Consider the following 16466-nt stretch of genomic DNA (forward strand, 5'->3'; position numbering starts at 1 on the left):
ATAAAGTTTCAGTGGCTGAGAGATTTCAAACAGAGTCGAGAGGATATCCTAGAAGTTATTCTTACGATTTATGTAGATATCCCTTTTTGGATTACGGTGTATTTGAATGGCTAGAGGAAGGTATCTGAAACTGTTGAGCTGTGTTCCAGTAGCCTTAATTCTTGAAGATGATTGTATAACAATATAGCTTTTACAGTGTGACTGTGTGATTGTGAAAACCTTGTGTCTGATGCTCCTTTTATCTAGGGTATGGAGAGATGAGTAAAAAATATGGATGGATAATGAACAAAGAATGGGAGGGACAAAAGTTAAAATAAATTGGATAGATGGAAATACTAGTAGTCAATGAAAGGAAAGGGTAGTGGGTATGGTATGTATGATTTTTTTCTTTTTATTTCTTTTTCTGGAGTGATGAAAATGTTCTGAGAAATGATTATGGTGGTGAATGTACAACTATGTGATGATACTGTGAGCCATTGATTGTAAACCATGTATGGAATGTTTGTATGTTAAGATTTATCAATAAAAATATTTTAAAAAGTGGTCCCTAAGCATGCTGCTAAAGTAATATCTAGGGTGCCTAAGTACAAGGTGGCTATGATGTGCCTTGCATGTGTTAGATAAGCTTCATTCAGGCATGAGTTATGGTGCTGTTGGTTCTGAGTTTCAGGTTAATGCATCAAGAATAAAAATTAAATAGGATACCTTTAAACAGGAACACATAAAACAAGGTTTTATGTGGGCTGATTGACAGAAATGTTGTGATCAATGAGTCTGAGAAACCTAACTTTGTATTTCTCAGAGCTTTGCATCACTATTCACTAATTCAGTGGTCTGGGTAACTTTAGAATATAACTACCCCACGTAATGAGAATTGGCTATATGTATAACCCCAAACTAATAATGATCCTGATTATTTTTCCCTCTCTCCTTGCCAGCTAAATATGAGTCCATTCTACCTCTGAAGTTGTATATAAAATGTGTTCATTCTTTGAGGAGAAGGTCTGTAGTTTTTATCAGATTCACAAAGGGTTCCTTGACCCACGGGATTGTCTCATCCCCTCATTTCATAGGTTGGAGAATAAAAATGATAAAAGTTGACTTAAGTTCATAAAAGTAGTTTGTGCAGATCAAGGTATAGAACCCGTGAAAATCTAAGAGTCTCTCTCTACCTTTGCTGTGTTCGAGGGAGGTCCTAGAATTAGAAACTCATGCATTTGGAACGGGTTTTGGCTATATAGTTTAATAATCTTACTTTACAAATGAAGAAGTTGATGCTTAAGAGAAATTGAGTGAATTAGCCAGGAAGGAACAGACTGAAAATTAGAATACAGGACTACTGATTCATGGATTTTTGCTCATTCTAAATGATGCATTTTTATTCTTTACTGTTCTTCAGAAAATGATGATCTGGTGCCTTTTGGATAATATTTTTGTTAATTTAAATTTGATCTGTACCATTCTGATAGCACTGTCTGTGACTATCTGTGTTTTAAAATAAGCATGACTTTACTTAAACCTTATAAAGAATATTTCTCCATTTGTATGTGATGTATTTCTTTAGTCCTTTATTCATTGCTTGCTTTCAGGTACTTTGAACTTACTTTAACCAAGAGGAGATTTTGCTGATTGACACTGAAAACAACACAATGGGGCCACGAAAGAAAAGTGTTAAGGCATGTCTCATGAATAATGAAATTCCCGAGGAAATAATGCCAGATGAAACAAAGGACTATATGAATCAACTTTCACACGAAGTGCTATGCCATATTTTTAGGTAAGATTTTGTTCAGTTTGACTTTCACTTACCTGGAATGTGTAAGTAGGAGTAAACCCTAGAGCTGTGCTGTTCAGTGTGGTAACCATGTGGTTCATTTAAATTTAGTTAATTAAAAATCCATTTCCTCAGTTACACTTAGCTATATTTCAAGTGCTCAGTAGCCATGTGGCTAGTGACTACTCTAAAGGACAGCATAGGCAGTAAAGACAAAGAATATTTCCTTTGTCACAGAAAGTTTTATTGGACACCCCTGCTCTAGAGCATTTTAATTTCTCCAGGCATCTGGAATTTGTGTTCGTTGATGGATTTAGTTATTACAATACCATGTGTATACGATTTAAAACAGTGTTTCTCAGACTTTTTTTTACTATAAGCCAAAGTGAAAAACATGTTTTACACAGTGTGCATATATATATCAGTGAAGTGCACTGTGATATTTTCTATTCTATTCTGTCTATTGTAGTTATTCTATTTCATTAAAGAAATGCTGATTCAACTCAATTGATTTTATCATCCACTAAGGGTTAATGTTGCACAGTTTAAAAATACTTGTATAAAGTGCACAGGAATAATTATGGAATAACTTATTTCTAGGGCAGTAGGAAAAGAGGTCAAAAATCACAGCCTTTCTTAAAAGAATCCAGTTAGTAATGTTATTTTCCTTTGATTAATTCAGCATTAAATTTGTTTTGTGCTAAACTCTTCTCACGAAATTTTTTTAATTATGTTTTTATCCAAGCTGCATATGACAGCTGTTCAAGAAACCAAAAATGAAAACTGTCATTCCAGTTTCCACTGCTCTTTTTTTTCAGTCATTTTCCATTCTTAGAGCATTCAGGTAAACAAAACTGACATACTTTGTCTCTGTAGTCAGAGATCCAAATTTGAATCTTGGACCTAACATTGATAGAAAGAAAACTGTTATAATAAGGATTTAATGAGATATTGGTTTTACAGCACTTACAGTACCATATGGCATATGCTCTGTAAATGTTGATTATCACTATTGTATACTCTTTGTTCTTAGAGTCCTAGATGAAATATATGTTAGTCTCCAGTTTTTCTCTTACACGGTTGCGTATGTATTAGCCAATGGATTTTCCACTATTTTAGATTATTTAATTAGGAGAAATTTCCATACATGTTCTTAAAAATGTTTCACATTTTAAAAAATTAGTGAATTTTTATAGATTAAGACATTTTAAAATTGTGATATCAGGGTTATTATATATTATATGTTATATATGTTGTAAACTTTTACGTCGATGTTTATTTTCTGCAGTTATTCTGGGACACAGTAGTAGTTTTTGTTTTTAGTTTTGTTCTGTCTGGGAATAGAAGGCCCAATTAACATAGCCCTTTTTTTAATATAACAAAATGACACTAAAGTTCACCTGGCAGAAAACTTTGCCAGAGCAGCCAGTTTTTTTCAGAAAGAGTTTAACATTACCAGGTGTCCAGATATATTCTGAAATTATAAGAATTAAAGGTTTGGTACTGGAAAGCAGTAGACAATTGGGTAAAACAAGCAAACATGCATCTATGTGTAGATGCAAATAATAGGGAACTTTAGGTTAGGTTAAAGATAATATTCACATCTATGAGGAAAAGCTGGGTGGCTTATTCACAACTTACTAAGCATTTGGAGAAAAAAATAAAAGCATGTCTTTATCATATCTTACAACTAAATTCTTATTAACCAATGTATTAAACAATAAAGCCATTAAAATTCTAGAAGAAAAAATGGATAAAATTGTTTCTATGCATGGGTGTTAGATATTGGTCAAAAAATGGTAGGGCATATTATGAACAGACCGGACCATGTTTTGAACTGAGATGTATCAGATACCTTAGCATTTTATAGTTTAAACAGGATATTCAAATGGAAGGAGTAGAATCAGGTAGTAGATATTTCCCTGGCTGTGTGAAGAAGACATGCCATAAATTGGCAGACTACGTAAAGTATGAAATAAGCCAAGTTCTTGAACTCAATATGAGATGTTTATTCTAAAAATGGACTAAGTTGTTTTATGTTTTTAGACTTTTAAAGTTTTTATCAGGAGACCCATGTTGTAGTCCTTTATTAACTACTTAGCATGTTTTCACAAAACAGGAAAAAATTACCTTCTTTAAAATACAACTAATCTGTGCTATACTTGCCATGGTAACTTCATCTTTTCTAAAATGTATTTGATCTTCCTTTCAAACTCCAGCTCTCTGACTACATGTATGAAGAAAAACGGTAATTCCTTTGGCAAATGTAATGCTTCTTGTAAAATAATCTTGATTTTGTGATTTCTGGTTGTTTTGTATTTAAAGGGAGGGCAGGCCACGGTGGCTCAGTGGGCAGAGTTCTCGCCTGCCATGCCAGAGACCCAGGTTCGATTCCTGGTGCCTGTCCATGTTAAAAAAAAAAAAATATATATATATATATATATATATATATATATATATATATGTATGTATGTATGTATATAAAGGGAGTTTACTAGTAACTCAGGCAAATACTTTGGATAAGCATCAGGGATTTGAGGGAAAAATGTATAGTGGCAAAGCTTGATTTAGAAAATAAGTCAGTATTTTTCATTGTTTTTAAAATGTGTTGTCAAAGTTTTTAAAAAAGTATCCTATTTATATCAAAGTTATAGGAACTGTAAATTAAGTTTATGGTTAGCAGTAATGCTTATTTAATAGAAAATTTTATGTAATTATATTCTCTTCATTTAATTAAAGGGAAAGGGAGAGGTCAAAGGTAGGAAAAACTAGATCAGGGAAATATCTTGCAGGCATATATGAAATTTTCTTTAGAAGTAGCATGTGTTTTAGGAATTAGACCATATTTTATTGACTTCCTTGCTCTTTTACCTAGTTGTGTGACTTTTTGCAAGTTAATTTTTGTGAGCCAGTATCCACTTGTAAAATGGGATAATAACGGCATCTATTATATGTAAGAGAATTCCAGCAGGATGTCTAGTGAGGAAAGATACACTCAACTGGAATTTGAAGATAATTTTTTTTATTAATTAAAAAAATTAACACAACATTTAGAAATCATTCCATTCTACATATACAATCAGTAATTCTTAATATCATCACATAGATGCATATTCATCATTTCTTAGTACATTTGCATCGATTCAGAAAAAGAAAGACAACAGAAAAAGAAATAAAACGATAATAGAGAGAAAAAATAAAATAAAATAAAATAAAAAAAAACTATACCTCAGATGCAGCTTCATTCAGTGTTTTAACATAATTACATTACAATTAGGTATTATTGTGCTGTCCATTTCTGAATTTTTGTATCCAGTCCTGTTGCACAGTCTGTATCCCTTCAGCTCCAATTACCCATTATCTTACCCTATTTCTATCTCCTGATGGTCTCTGTTACCAATGACATATTGAAGATAATTTAATGAAGCTATTTACAGAGGTGTGGGTAGGTTAAGGGAACCAACAAAGTACTGGCAAAATCAGAAAACCATTACTACCTCTAGCCATCCATCTGGTGCCACCTTTTGGCTAAAATCAGCCAATAGACAGTGTTAGGGAACCCAGTGGGGCAGAGAAGGAAAGAAAAAAAGGGTTGGGGGAGGGTAGTATGACAAATATTGTGATTATAATGAATAAAATACTGGTCTCTGTGACAGGTGCAATAATGGTTAGCTTTTACTTTTTAAAAAATTAATTTATAATGTAGGTGTGGGTAGGTAAACTAGAGAAAGAAAGAGATTTTTTATCTTTTAAAATAATTGGTGTTACTCAAAATAAAGAACAAAAGGAGAAGTTAATTGAAAAATTTCAGGAAGGAAGAGATAATGAGATAGTCTGGAATAAAGGAAGTTGTAGTGCAGCTGAGGTGCCCTCACTTAATACTTAGGCAATATTTTCATCAGAGTATGTGACCTAAAAGGTAAAAGATCTGAGAAAGAAATTATGTACTTTAGAATTAGTATACGTATTTGCTGAGGGTAAAAGTAGTAGAGTGTCTTGGGGGAACTGAAAGGAAACAGAGAGGAATTTTTTAGCCACCACTGGAAATGGATTCTGTAAAAGCTGTGAAATAATACTGACCATTTTCAAATTGCTCAGTTTTCTCCAGTCTTTCTTATGTTCCCTTACCATCATACTTAGAACTTTCTCTTCCTCTCTAATTCCCACCCTCCCTCTCTTCCTTCTTCTTTCTCCTTTTTTGAGATTTTTTTTGCCCAGAAAACTCAAAGAAGAAAGGCAGATACTTATCAAATGCTCTATGAAGAGAGCTCTATACTTGATTTTATTTGAACCTTGTATACTTTCTGATGTACCTGTTGGTTATATAACCTTAAGTATATCATCATATGTTACTAAGAATTGCGTGTTCTATTCTATACCTTGGTCTTATTTCATTTGAGAGGTAGGGGAATGGAGGAGGGAAAAATATATTGATGAGAGAAAGTATTTACCCACTTGATAAATATGAGTTTCTTTCTCTCACAAAGGTACCTCCCTCTGCAGGATATTATGTGTATGGAATGTCTTTCCCGAAAACTGAAGGAAGCAGTGACGCTATATCTGAGAGTTGTGAGGGTTGTGGATCTCTGTGCAGGGCGGTGGTGGGAATACATGCCAAGTGGTAAGTGAATTTAGCATCTAAGGTAATGAAAGCTAATAGAAAGTAATAATAATATTCCCATCAAGCCTTTCCTATTGTCTTAAGAAAGGCACTGTATATCACCATATATGTAGAAAGGCAGAATTTTATCCAAATTGTAACTAAAAGTATAGGTTAGCAAAATGTATTTTGCCTGAGGTCTTTAATGGTCTATTTTAGTGGTCTACTTTTTTTGTTTCCTCCTCAAGGAACTATATCACCCTGTTCTACAAATATATGTTTGAAGAACACTTTTTGAGCCTTTGCTTTTAACTGACTATATGTGTTTTCATGTTAGACAAAGTGTTCTTTATTCTGTGATGAGATTTCCTGGTGAATGAAAACATTCTCCATCATAGTTTTCCTAAGTACACTTAACTGCAACCTCTGACAAATAAATATTTGTCTGTCTTTGTAAGATACTCTAGTTGGCCATAGAAATTGCACTTCTAGTTAAAGACCACTTACGGCTTCTTTTTAGTTGACACCAGTCCATTAATTAGGGCCCTTTACTTACTGTCCAGATCAGGAGAATCTGAAAATGTGATGAGGCTTAGGGAAAAAAAGCTTTACTAGAAGTAAAGGGCTGAGGAGATGAGATAGTCTTGTTCCGTCCTGCAGATGTCAGACTGCCTCTGCAGTACTGGAATATTGTGCACTTTGGGATGCTGTATCTTCTCAAAAGGGTCTTTAGTTAACTGATGACTCTCATTAGTTTGCCTGAATAGTTATCAACTCTTTACCTTCTCATGAAGAGCATTGCAGAAACCTGAGGTAAGAACTTAGCTTGGTAGGAGATTAAGCACAGTTGTCCTCACATACATTAAAAAGCCCCCCCAAGGGTAAAGGATTCACTTAGATCAGAGAGTGATCATTTCTAGCAGGAAAAAAAGTTGGGCACTGTGAAAATGGCTGTCTTGTTTGTTGTGTTAAATTTGTTTATGTAGAGGTGAGGCTAGCAAGAATTCTGGACATGGAATTAATTCATTATATAAAGAGGCAGAGTAGCACAGCTCCTGTGTGATACAATCTTAACGTTAACATTTCTACCCCTTATCAAATCAGAAGAATTTGTCTGCAGGTTTCCTTTAGACTATGTTATATACCTGTGAGCCCAGGGCTTCCCATCTCTATAAGTAATATAAAAGAGAGTAGGAGCAAACAGTTCTGGTCTAGAATAAGATCTCACTGATGCCACCCTGGCCTATTCTCTGTTCTAAAATTGAAACCCTTATGCCTTAAATAATAATGCCACTTTGGGTTTTTATATAGTACCTTACAGTTTACAGATATGATCTCTTGATTCTCACACCATCTCTTTAAAAGAGTAGAACTCTTCCCCATTTTGTGGTGAGAGGCTGTGTAGATATGACAAAAGATGAGGAACATTGGCAATGGCCAGATTTGTTTTTGTATTCCGGTTTTGTCACCTGTTAGCTCTTAAACTCTCTGAAATTCAGTTTTTGCATTTGTAAATAGGGTGATCATTGTGTTGTGAGAATAAATGAGAAAACATAAAATGCTTAGCACATTGAGTGCCTCAGTCATAAAGGTTACTACAAAAAATATAAAAATGTAATCTCTGAGGTGCTCTTCAGTTTTGTGATTTTAAACTTAACATATCATCTGAATTAGCCCTGTACAAATTGAACAACTTTTGCAAACTTGAATAGTATAAAATTTAGTCATTTGGAGCTCCATTTTTATTCTTTGCAGTTAATATTTTTGTCAGTAGTCGGCAGTTAGCTTTCTGACAGCTTCCATTAAAAAAAAAAAAAGGCCCAGTGTTAAAGATCATCTATATGAAACTTGTCTTCCTACTTCCTACTTATCTAAACAGCAGCTCAGAAAGTAATCTGCTTCTCTTCCTTCCCATCTTACTGATTCCTTCTATAGGGCATAATTGGCCTCCTAGGTAACTAGCTGCCTATCAGCTCAGCAGCTTCTTCATTTTGGATCACGTCTGTTCTTTTAGCTAACTTGCATACATCTACTGCAGAAGAATGATTTGTTTAAAATGACCAGGACAATTAAACAGGACAGAGTGATTGTTAGGATATGCGTAGAATAAGAGAAGTAATTTGAGATAGTGATTGGTCAGAATTGTGAGTTTCCTGAAGGTAAGGATCATGTCTCATTCATTTCTTTAGTTAACAGACCTGGATTCCCCTTTAGGGAAGAGGAGGGGGGAGTTGATCAGGTTGAGTGTTGTCACCCCACCCACCAGCCGAATAGGTCCAAGTTATCTAGGTTAAAAATATATTGTTCTTAGTTGAAGACTAAGGATTCTGTGCCTTAAAAATAATAAATTAAAAGCCTCAGCTATAAAGTATTCGCTGAGAATAAGTCAAGTATCTGACACATTTCCTCTGTTACCAAAGGAATATATTTTCTGTTGAACTTCTCAGGCTTCACAGATTCCAGTTTTCTAACATTGTTAAAGAAGATGCCAGATGTCGAACAACTGTATGGCCTTCACCCTAGATACCTTGAGAGGCGAAGGGTGCGGGGTCATGAGGCCTTTAGCATTCCAGGAGTCCTAGAAGCTTTGCAGGCATGCCCAAACTTAGTGGTGAGTGCACCTGGTCAAACAGTTTGCTGTCAACTGATTGATGAAATCATAGACCAAAGGAATGATAAAAATTAGAACATGTTCACTCACATGCAGATTTCATCCATAACAAACTTTTAAGTTTCATTACATATTTAGCATCTTATGATACAGAAATAAAAGCTTTGGATACTAAATTAAAAGCCTTTTTTTTTACTTTGGCATTATTTTTTAGGGTGTGGAGACTTCTCATTTGGAGTTGGTAGAATCCATTTGGACATACATGCCGCACGTTCACATTTTGGGGAAGTTTCGTAATCGTAATGGAGCATTTCCAATTCCTCCTGAAAATAAACTGAAAATTCCTATAGGAGCCAAAATTCAAACTTTACATTTAGTGGGTGAGTACATGTTTCTTAGATCACTTGTTACTTCTTGAAGTGTCACATACTGAATATTGAAAAGGAATAATGAGAATTTTAGAAATGGCTTCTTTGATTGATGCTGGAAGAGATGTGTATAAAATGAGAATTTAAATTTAGATTTCCCATTAAAGGGCCTTTGAAAGAAAAAGTAATGCTTCACAAACAATTCCCTTTTTGAAGACTTTTAGTTGTTGAAAAAGGTTTTTTGTTTTTTTTTTTCCAGTGTTCCAAAATTCTGCCCTCACCTTTTTATCCTAGTTCTTTCCTCTAGAGGAGGACTTACCAATACAACTTTCTGTAGTGATAGAAATGTTCTATATTTGTATTGTCCAATAAGGTACCTACTGTGACTAGTGAAACTGAGGAACCAAAATTTTTTAAAAAATTGGTTTTAATTAATTTAAATAGTCACGCATAGCAAATGACTTATTATTTTATTATTATTAGTTTACCTTTATCTTCTCTAAGCAAAAATTTCCCCTGTGTTCTTCAACTCAGAGCCAATGGAAAACAGTGCTACTTATCTTTTCCCCCAAGAAATCAGGAGAGGGTGGTCTTTTTTCAAAGACTACTATGAAGACTACTACTTTTCAAAGACTACTGTGTAGTCACAGTGTGTATTGTGTGTCTAAACACTTTGAAATCATATCCCATTAATTTGAGCCTAGATAAATAAGGAAAGACAGACATTTTCTTTAATTTATCATCTCTGGCTTAGACTGCCAAAAGGAATTTTGGAGGAACTTCTGTTACTGTAGTTTGACCTTTAATATTTATTTACTTACCATTGTTTCATTCAAAACATGGGTATTCAGTATCTAGTAGGTTCCAGGTATTGGGGATAGTCCTGAAGATTTGAAGATATCTGAAAGTGGCGTGAATCAGGTAGTAAAGGGGATCTGGTGGTGAGGTAGCAGAAAAAATAAGGATTAGGTCTTTTTATACATTTATGGAAGAAGGTCTTTGGCAGCCCTTCATTTCTAATATCAGGAATGATCCTGATGAGGGACTTGGATATCTTGTTTGAAACTAGGGTTGTAGAGAATGAAGAGATTCTCTAATACCTGAAGTCCTCTAGGTCAGAGACTGACCTAGTCTGCAATGCCTGTTACAGTCCACTGCATTATATTTACTTGGTAAATTTTGTTAAAATGTCTTCATTCATCTGATTCATGCAACAGTTTAACATATACTATGTGATGGTGATTCAAAAATGTTCCAGATTATTAATATACATGTGGGAGGGTTGGTAATTGTGTCCTTTGTTTATAGAATGGATTTGGGACAAAATGTGGATTAGGGTTAGGGTATGATTATCATCTGTGGACCTGTTTACCCTTGCTGCCTCAGGTTTCCTAAGCACTATTACCATTATTCATCGAAGATGCTAAACTTAGGTTTCTGAATTCTGCACCATATGATATTTCTTAACCTGTACCTCACTTTCTTTGTTTTTCTTCTTTTGGTCTCACACAATTTTGCTTTCCATTTGTTGCCATAGAGTATGTATGCATAGTTCAAAGTTAAACTTATTTTTTTTGAGGAGAACCAGGTTAAGGAGCAATCTTTGTAGTTTAGAGTAGGAACTAATAACTTTTAAAGAACAACTATTCAAGTACTCCAGTTCTGCTTTTTTTACTCACTCTTGTTAATGGGGCTTTTACTGACTCAAGTTTAAAAGTTGCATTAACTGGTGTTGCCAGCTACTGTCTGTTAAATGTCATCATCTTAGATCCTTGGGGTTCTCATAGACTCATGTCACTTCCTTGGTATTTCTCTAGTCTACATTGTTTAAACTCATGGGTAAGTTCTTCTAACTGGTTCCTTCCATTCCAGGTTACCTGTCATTGTCTACATCTTCTGACATTTTCCCCCCACTCTGTCTTCTCGACATCATCCTCTGTGGGTATGATTCCAAGAGTTAAACTACTCTTGGATCAGAGGCATAAAATGCCTTTTATGAATTTGAAATATTTAAATGAATGACTAAATGACGATTAGGTTTCTCACTTTCTCAGAGTCTTAAGATCATATATTTGTAGAAACGACTTCAAGAAAAGACTCTAGATGTCTACTAGAAACTACAAAGTAAGGCCAACTAGATTTTCTGTTGAGAAATTTAGTTTTCCACCTGTGTGGCAGTCAGTGGGTACTGATAGTCGATTAGTAGGCTTATGTATTCCCTTCACATCTTCATAGTTTTGCTTTCAGTAACCTGCTTCATTTTCTGTCCTCTGGGGCAAATGTCGCCTGTAAGAGTTGAAGGATCATGAGAAAGACTTAAGTGTATAACATGCAGCAATGTTTTTAAAATTCTATTTTCTTATATGTGTATTAAAAAATTAAAATAGTCTGTGATTTGTTTAAATTGATCTTTACAAGGCTCTTTAAATAAGCCAAACTTGATAGACTTTAAATCAGGTAATTTGTGCTGGTAAAAATTTCCACAGAAGATAAATTGTCAATTTGAAAACTAGATTCTTAAACTTGTACGCTGAACACAGTCTTTTAGTGATTTCTTGTTGTTGTTCTTTTTTCATGTATGTGTGTTTTAGGGGTGAATGTTCCTGAAATTCCTTGTATCCCAATGCTAAGGCACCTTTATATGAAGTGGGTAAGGCTCACGAAACCACAACCATTTAAAGACTTTCTTTGCATCAGCTTACGAACTTTCGTCATGAGAAACTGTGCAGGTAATGATATACTGTTATGGTGGAATTATACATATGCTATCCTAAAAATGTTCTAAATTTACAAACAATTCATAGCTGTGTTTGTAAATTAATTTATATTATGTTATGACTGCTTATGTTTTGTAACTACCCTTGGAAGATAAACGTACTCGTTTTAAAGATATTTATTAGAAACATGGTTTGTGTTTGATGCTTAGCAAAAACAAAAAGTCAGAATGTCTCTCCTTATTACTCATTGGCTCTTTAAACTTCACTTCTGGACTGTTGTGTAATAAGTTTTTGGCTACTTTCTTTGTCTCTTGTCTCCTAATCCTTCCTATGTGTTGTCTGACCTAAGCATTGCTTTTATTATAGTACTATTCTGTTCAGGGGCCTTCAGCATCCCTAGAGCTTCAATAGAACTACTCTGCTTAACTTTCAAGGTTCATAATAACCAGGTCCCCTTGCTGTCCTTACCTTCTGTTATAGTCAGATTTACCTATTCATTGTCTCCTGCACAACTGTACTAGCTTTCACCTCAGTCTTTGCTCATCCTGTGTTATTGTTTCCTTATTCTGAAATCTGCACTTCCTTCCTCCTCTGACTTGTATACATCTTTCATCCTTTACTTGTGTACATTCTTCAAGTTCTTTTTTCTAGCTTATCTTTCTCCTTTTTTCTCTTTTTTCCTTTTCTTTCTCTCTTTATTCTTTTCTTTCCTTCTGAAGTAGAGCAGATCTTATTTTTATACTTAGTTTCTACCCTTGTATATTGTTATAATTATTAATGTTAATGTTATTTCTGTGTAAATTGCAAGCCCTTTGGTGGATAGGACCATACCTTATATATTGCGTCATCTTCCATAACACCTACTGGCCACATAAATAGATGTTTAAAAGACAGAGTTGTTAACTTGAATGAAAGATCATATTTTCAACTTGGCTTATCTGCATAGTTCTTTTGAACTTACACATATTGAAACTTAAGGGAATGTACAAAAAAATGCCAGTTACCTTTCCAGTGTCATCAAAAAATTCTTGTGCTGAATAAATATACAGGCTAACACTTTGATTTGCAGTAAAAATTATAAATCACAAAGAGCCAACATGCTGACTGCCAATTTAAGATATAGAGTTTATGTTACTCATTTCACTTGCTGGTTTGGAATGCATCTAAACCAATGTATTATTTTTGTTATTTTTCTAGGACCCACCAATTCCTTGAAATATGTCCCTTTAGTGACAGGCTTAGCTTCTGCCCGAAATTTGGAACATTTAGAAATGGTTCGAGTTCCTTTCCTTGGAGGTCTTATCCAACATGTAGTTGAAGATAGCTGGAGATCGGGTATTCCTTTTTCTTTTGTTATTAAATATTTTATTTAAAAATGTTTTAAGTTTTATGTATAAAATTTCTTTAATAAGCGCTTATTAAGCTTTTTTGAATCTTTTGAAAAGAAAATGCTTGTCAGTAGTTACATTTTCTCTCTAGTGTATTTGATGGAAAATAATCACGAGTGTAGCTTACTGTTCATTTTCTATGCAAAGTTAACCTTCAAAATAAATACTAAAGTGATAAGGGGTGTTTTTGCATTATTACTTACTACTAATTTAACAATCCATTCTACTATTTGGAATCATAGATATATTAACAGCTATTTCTAATGGCCTTTGGTCATAAGGGGTGTTTTATGACTTGGACACCCATGCCTCAAAAAAGAATTCAGGATTTAGTAATATTAATGTCTAACTTTTTTTTTTGAGTACTTTATAGTATATAAAATGATTCCATGTTTATCACTTGAATATTAGATCCATCCATCAGATGATGGCTTTTAAAGGAAAAAAATGATTCACTGTATAGATTCCTTTACTATATAAGTAAATAACTATATTGAACAGAATATGCTCCATGTTAAGCATCCTTTTCATTATAAAAAAAATACGAAGAGGTTTAGCTACATAGATAATAGTTGAAAACTCTAACAGTATCTAAAATACAAATGGAAAAGCATCAAATGTCATAGCATTGGTAACAAATAATAGATAAAAATTATCACTCAGTACTAGTAGAATATAATGAAAAGTTAGCACTACATTTTTAGTCAATTAAGTCTGATAATAAGAACACTTCATTATTATTATGTTGCACCAAGGAGGATGTAGCAGGCTCTCTCAAGACCAACAGTATTATTTTTATGTACTTACGGGTGTGACTAATACAATGAAAGTCAGAAGGATGAAGCCCACAGCATGAGCATTCACTAGAGCGAAGGACTGGAGAAAATTGCCAAAAGCTAAGAGCTTGTTTAATGGTCCTAAAAGAGAAGCAGACCTTTCTTCTCTAATCAGTGTTTGAGAGTAGCACTGACTTATATTTTAGTTAAAGGGTCAGTATCCCAAAAAATTAATTCCAGATGGGCTATAGACCCAATTGTGAAAAATACAAAATAACATCTTTAGAAGAAAACTGAGGAGAATGTCTTCACTTTGGGCTGGGTGAAAAATTTTTAAACAGGCTTCAAAAAACACATACCATAAAGAAGAAAAATGATAAAGCAGACTAATTAAAATTAAGAATTTTTGCTCATCAAAATGCATGATTAAAAAGGGAAAAACCAAGCTATAGATTGGGAGAAACTATTTACAGTCAAATAAAGGACTTGTACCTAGAATGTGTAAAGAACTTCTAAAATAAGAAAAAGACACTGGGAAAACACTTGAATAGGCACGTCACAAAAGATTTTCAAATGACCAATAAACATGAAAAAATAATTTTCACTGATCATTAAGGAAATGCAAATTAAATTCTCAGTGTACACATAATCACAAAAATGACTAATATGAAAAAGACAAGCAACAGTGTTAAGTTGAATATGGAGCAATACGGACTTCTTATGTTGCTGGTGAGAGTATGAATTGATACAACCACTTTGGAACACTGTGGTAGTATCTACTAAAGCTGACCGTACACATATCAACAGTTGCATTCCTGGCTTTAAACCCAACAGAAATGCGTGAATTTGTTTACTAAAAGACATACTCAAGATCATAGCAGCACTGTACATGATAGCCCTCAAATTGAAATATCCCACATGTCTATCAACAATGAAATGGATAATTAAAATGTGGAATATTCATACAATAGAATACTGTGCAGCAGTGAGAATAATCAACTGTGGGCACATACCACAACATGGATGATTCTCATAGATGTTTCTAAAAAAGAAACCAGACATAAAAATGTACAAACTCTGATTTTATATATATATATCTACAACAGCAGAAATTAATCTCTTAGTGAAAATTCATTTAGCTGTACATTAAGTATCTGTACTTTTTTTGGTATGTAGATAAAAATTACAAAATATTTGGAAGCAAATCAGTTGAAGTTAAAGTAGTGCTGGTCTCGTTTCATATGATATACTGGAAGATCAGAATTTGTCTAGCAAATGATAGGTTCCCTTCTTTGCAATTCCCTCATGAGCATCTGGTTGTCTAAAATTAAGAGTCTAAATCTTGTAGAGTAATATTTAGATGTTGTCAGAATGCATTTTCAGAGTGATTGGTTTCATCTCTTTTTAGGAAATAAAATTTAGATTTATGGCGGTGCAGCGGTGGCTCAGTGCCAGAATTCTCACCTGCCATGCCGAAGGTCCGGGTTTGATTTCCAGTGCCTGCCCGTGGCAAAAAACAAAAACAAAAAACCTAGATTTACTTTGAAATAAACAACCAGCATATAAAGTGTGTGCTTTTACTAAAAGTGCTTTGGCCAAATCTTGTTGATTCTGTTCTTTTTCCTCTTTAACAAGGTGGTTTTAGAAATTTGCACACTATTGTTTTGGGAGCTTGCAAAAATGCTCTTGAAGTAGATCTTGGTTACCTCATCATCACTGCTGCCCGTAGGTATGTTTCTTCCTCATGCTTTGTCTTTTGTCTGAGAATTTTGTGTTTTTCCCTATTTCACAAAATTGTAGGGGAGTGTGTGTGTATGTATATGTGCATCGTTTTATCATGCCATGTTCAGATTTAAAATATGATGCTGTTTAAATATCAGTTAGATATTAATTTAGCAGTAGTCTCTGTTATAACTAGTGACCAGTCGAACCATACTCATCTCAGCAAGCTCTGGAAGGGATTGCTCACATGTCAGAGAAAAGCAGTTGACTATTTTAAAAAGTGTGGCACCAAAGCTCTGGTGTCTGCAGCGCTCTCAGGAACCATATTCTCAATCTCTGAGTGATTTTCTGAATTTATTGATAGTGATAATATTTGATAGTTAGAAATCTGTTTTAAGGAGCTTTTTCAAAACCCTAACCTATATACTGTTACCACATCTTCATATCACTTCATGCCATATTTACTGTTTCTTGTATATGTAAAGTCTACCTGTACTTTTACTTCTGTAT

The 16466-nt window shown here is 34.0% G+C and overlaps 1 protein-coding gene across 8 annotated transcripts in view; it reads left to right on the top strand.

Annotated features, from left to right (window-relative positions):
* FBXO38 (F-box protein 38) overlaps nucleotides 1-16466 on the top strand; it is a 57877-nt gene that overhangs the window by 12051 nt on the left and 29360 nt on the right. For 7 of the 8 annotated variants that reach the window (XM_077137358.1, XM_077137362.1, XM_077137363.1 and 4 more), the window contains 7 exons: nucleotides 1590-1777; nucleotides 6262-6395; nucleotides 8822-8985; nucleotides 9200-9365; nucleotides 11945-12082; nucleotides 13268-13405; nucleotides 15870-15963. In XM_077137358.1, the coding sequence (XP_076993473.1) occupies nucleotides 1650-1777; nucleotides 6262-6395; nucleotides 8822-8985; nucleotides 9200-9365; nucleotides 11945-12082; nucleotides 13268-13405; nucleotides 15870-15963 (962 nt within the window). In that variant the 5' untranslated portion in view covers nucleotides 1590-1649. Of the gene's footprint in view, nucleotides 1-1589; nucleotides 1778-6261; nucleotides 6396-8821; nucleotides 8986-9199; nucleotides 9366-11944; nucleotides 12083-13267; nucleotides 13406-15869; nucleotides 15964-16466 lie in introns of those variants that run through there. The other variant, XM_077137365.1, reaches the window with a different exon arrangement.

This window comes from Tamandua tetradactyla, chromosome 20 (assembly GCF_023851605.1).
Source record: "Tamandua tetradactyla isolate mTamTet1 chromosome 20, mTamTet1.pri, whole genome shotgun sequence".
Lineage (NCBI taxonomy): Eukaryota > Metazoa > Chordata > Mammalia > Pilosa > Myrmecophagidae > Tamandua > Tamandua tetradactyla.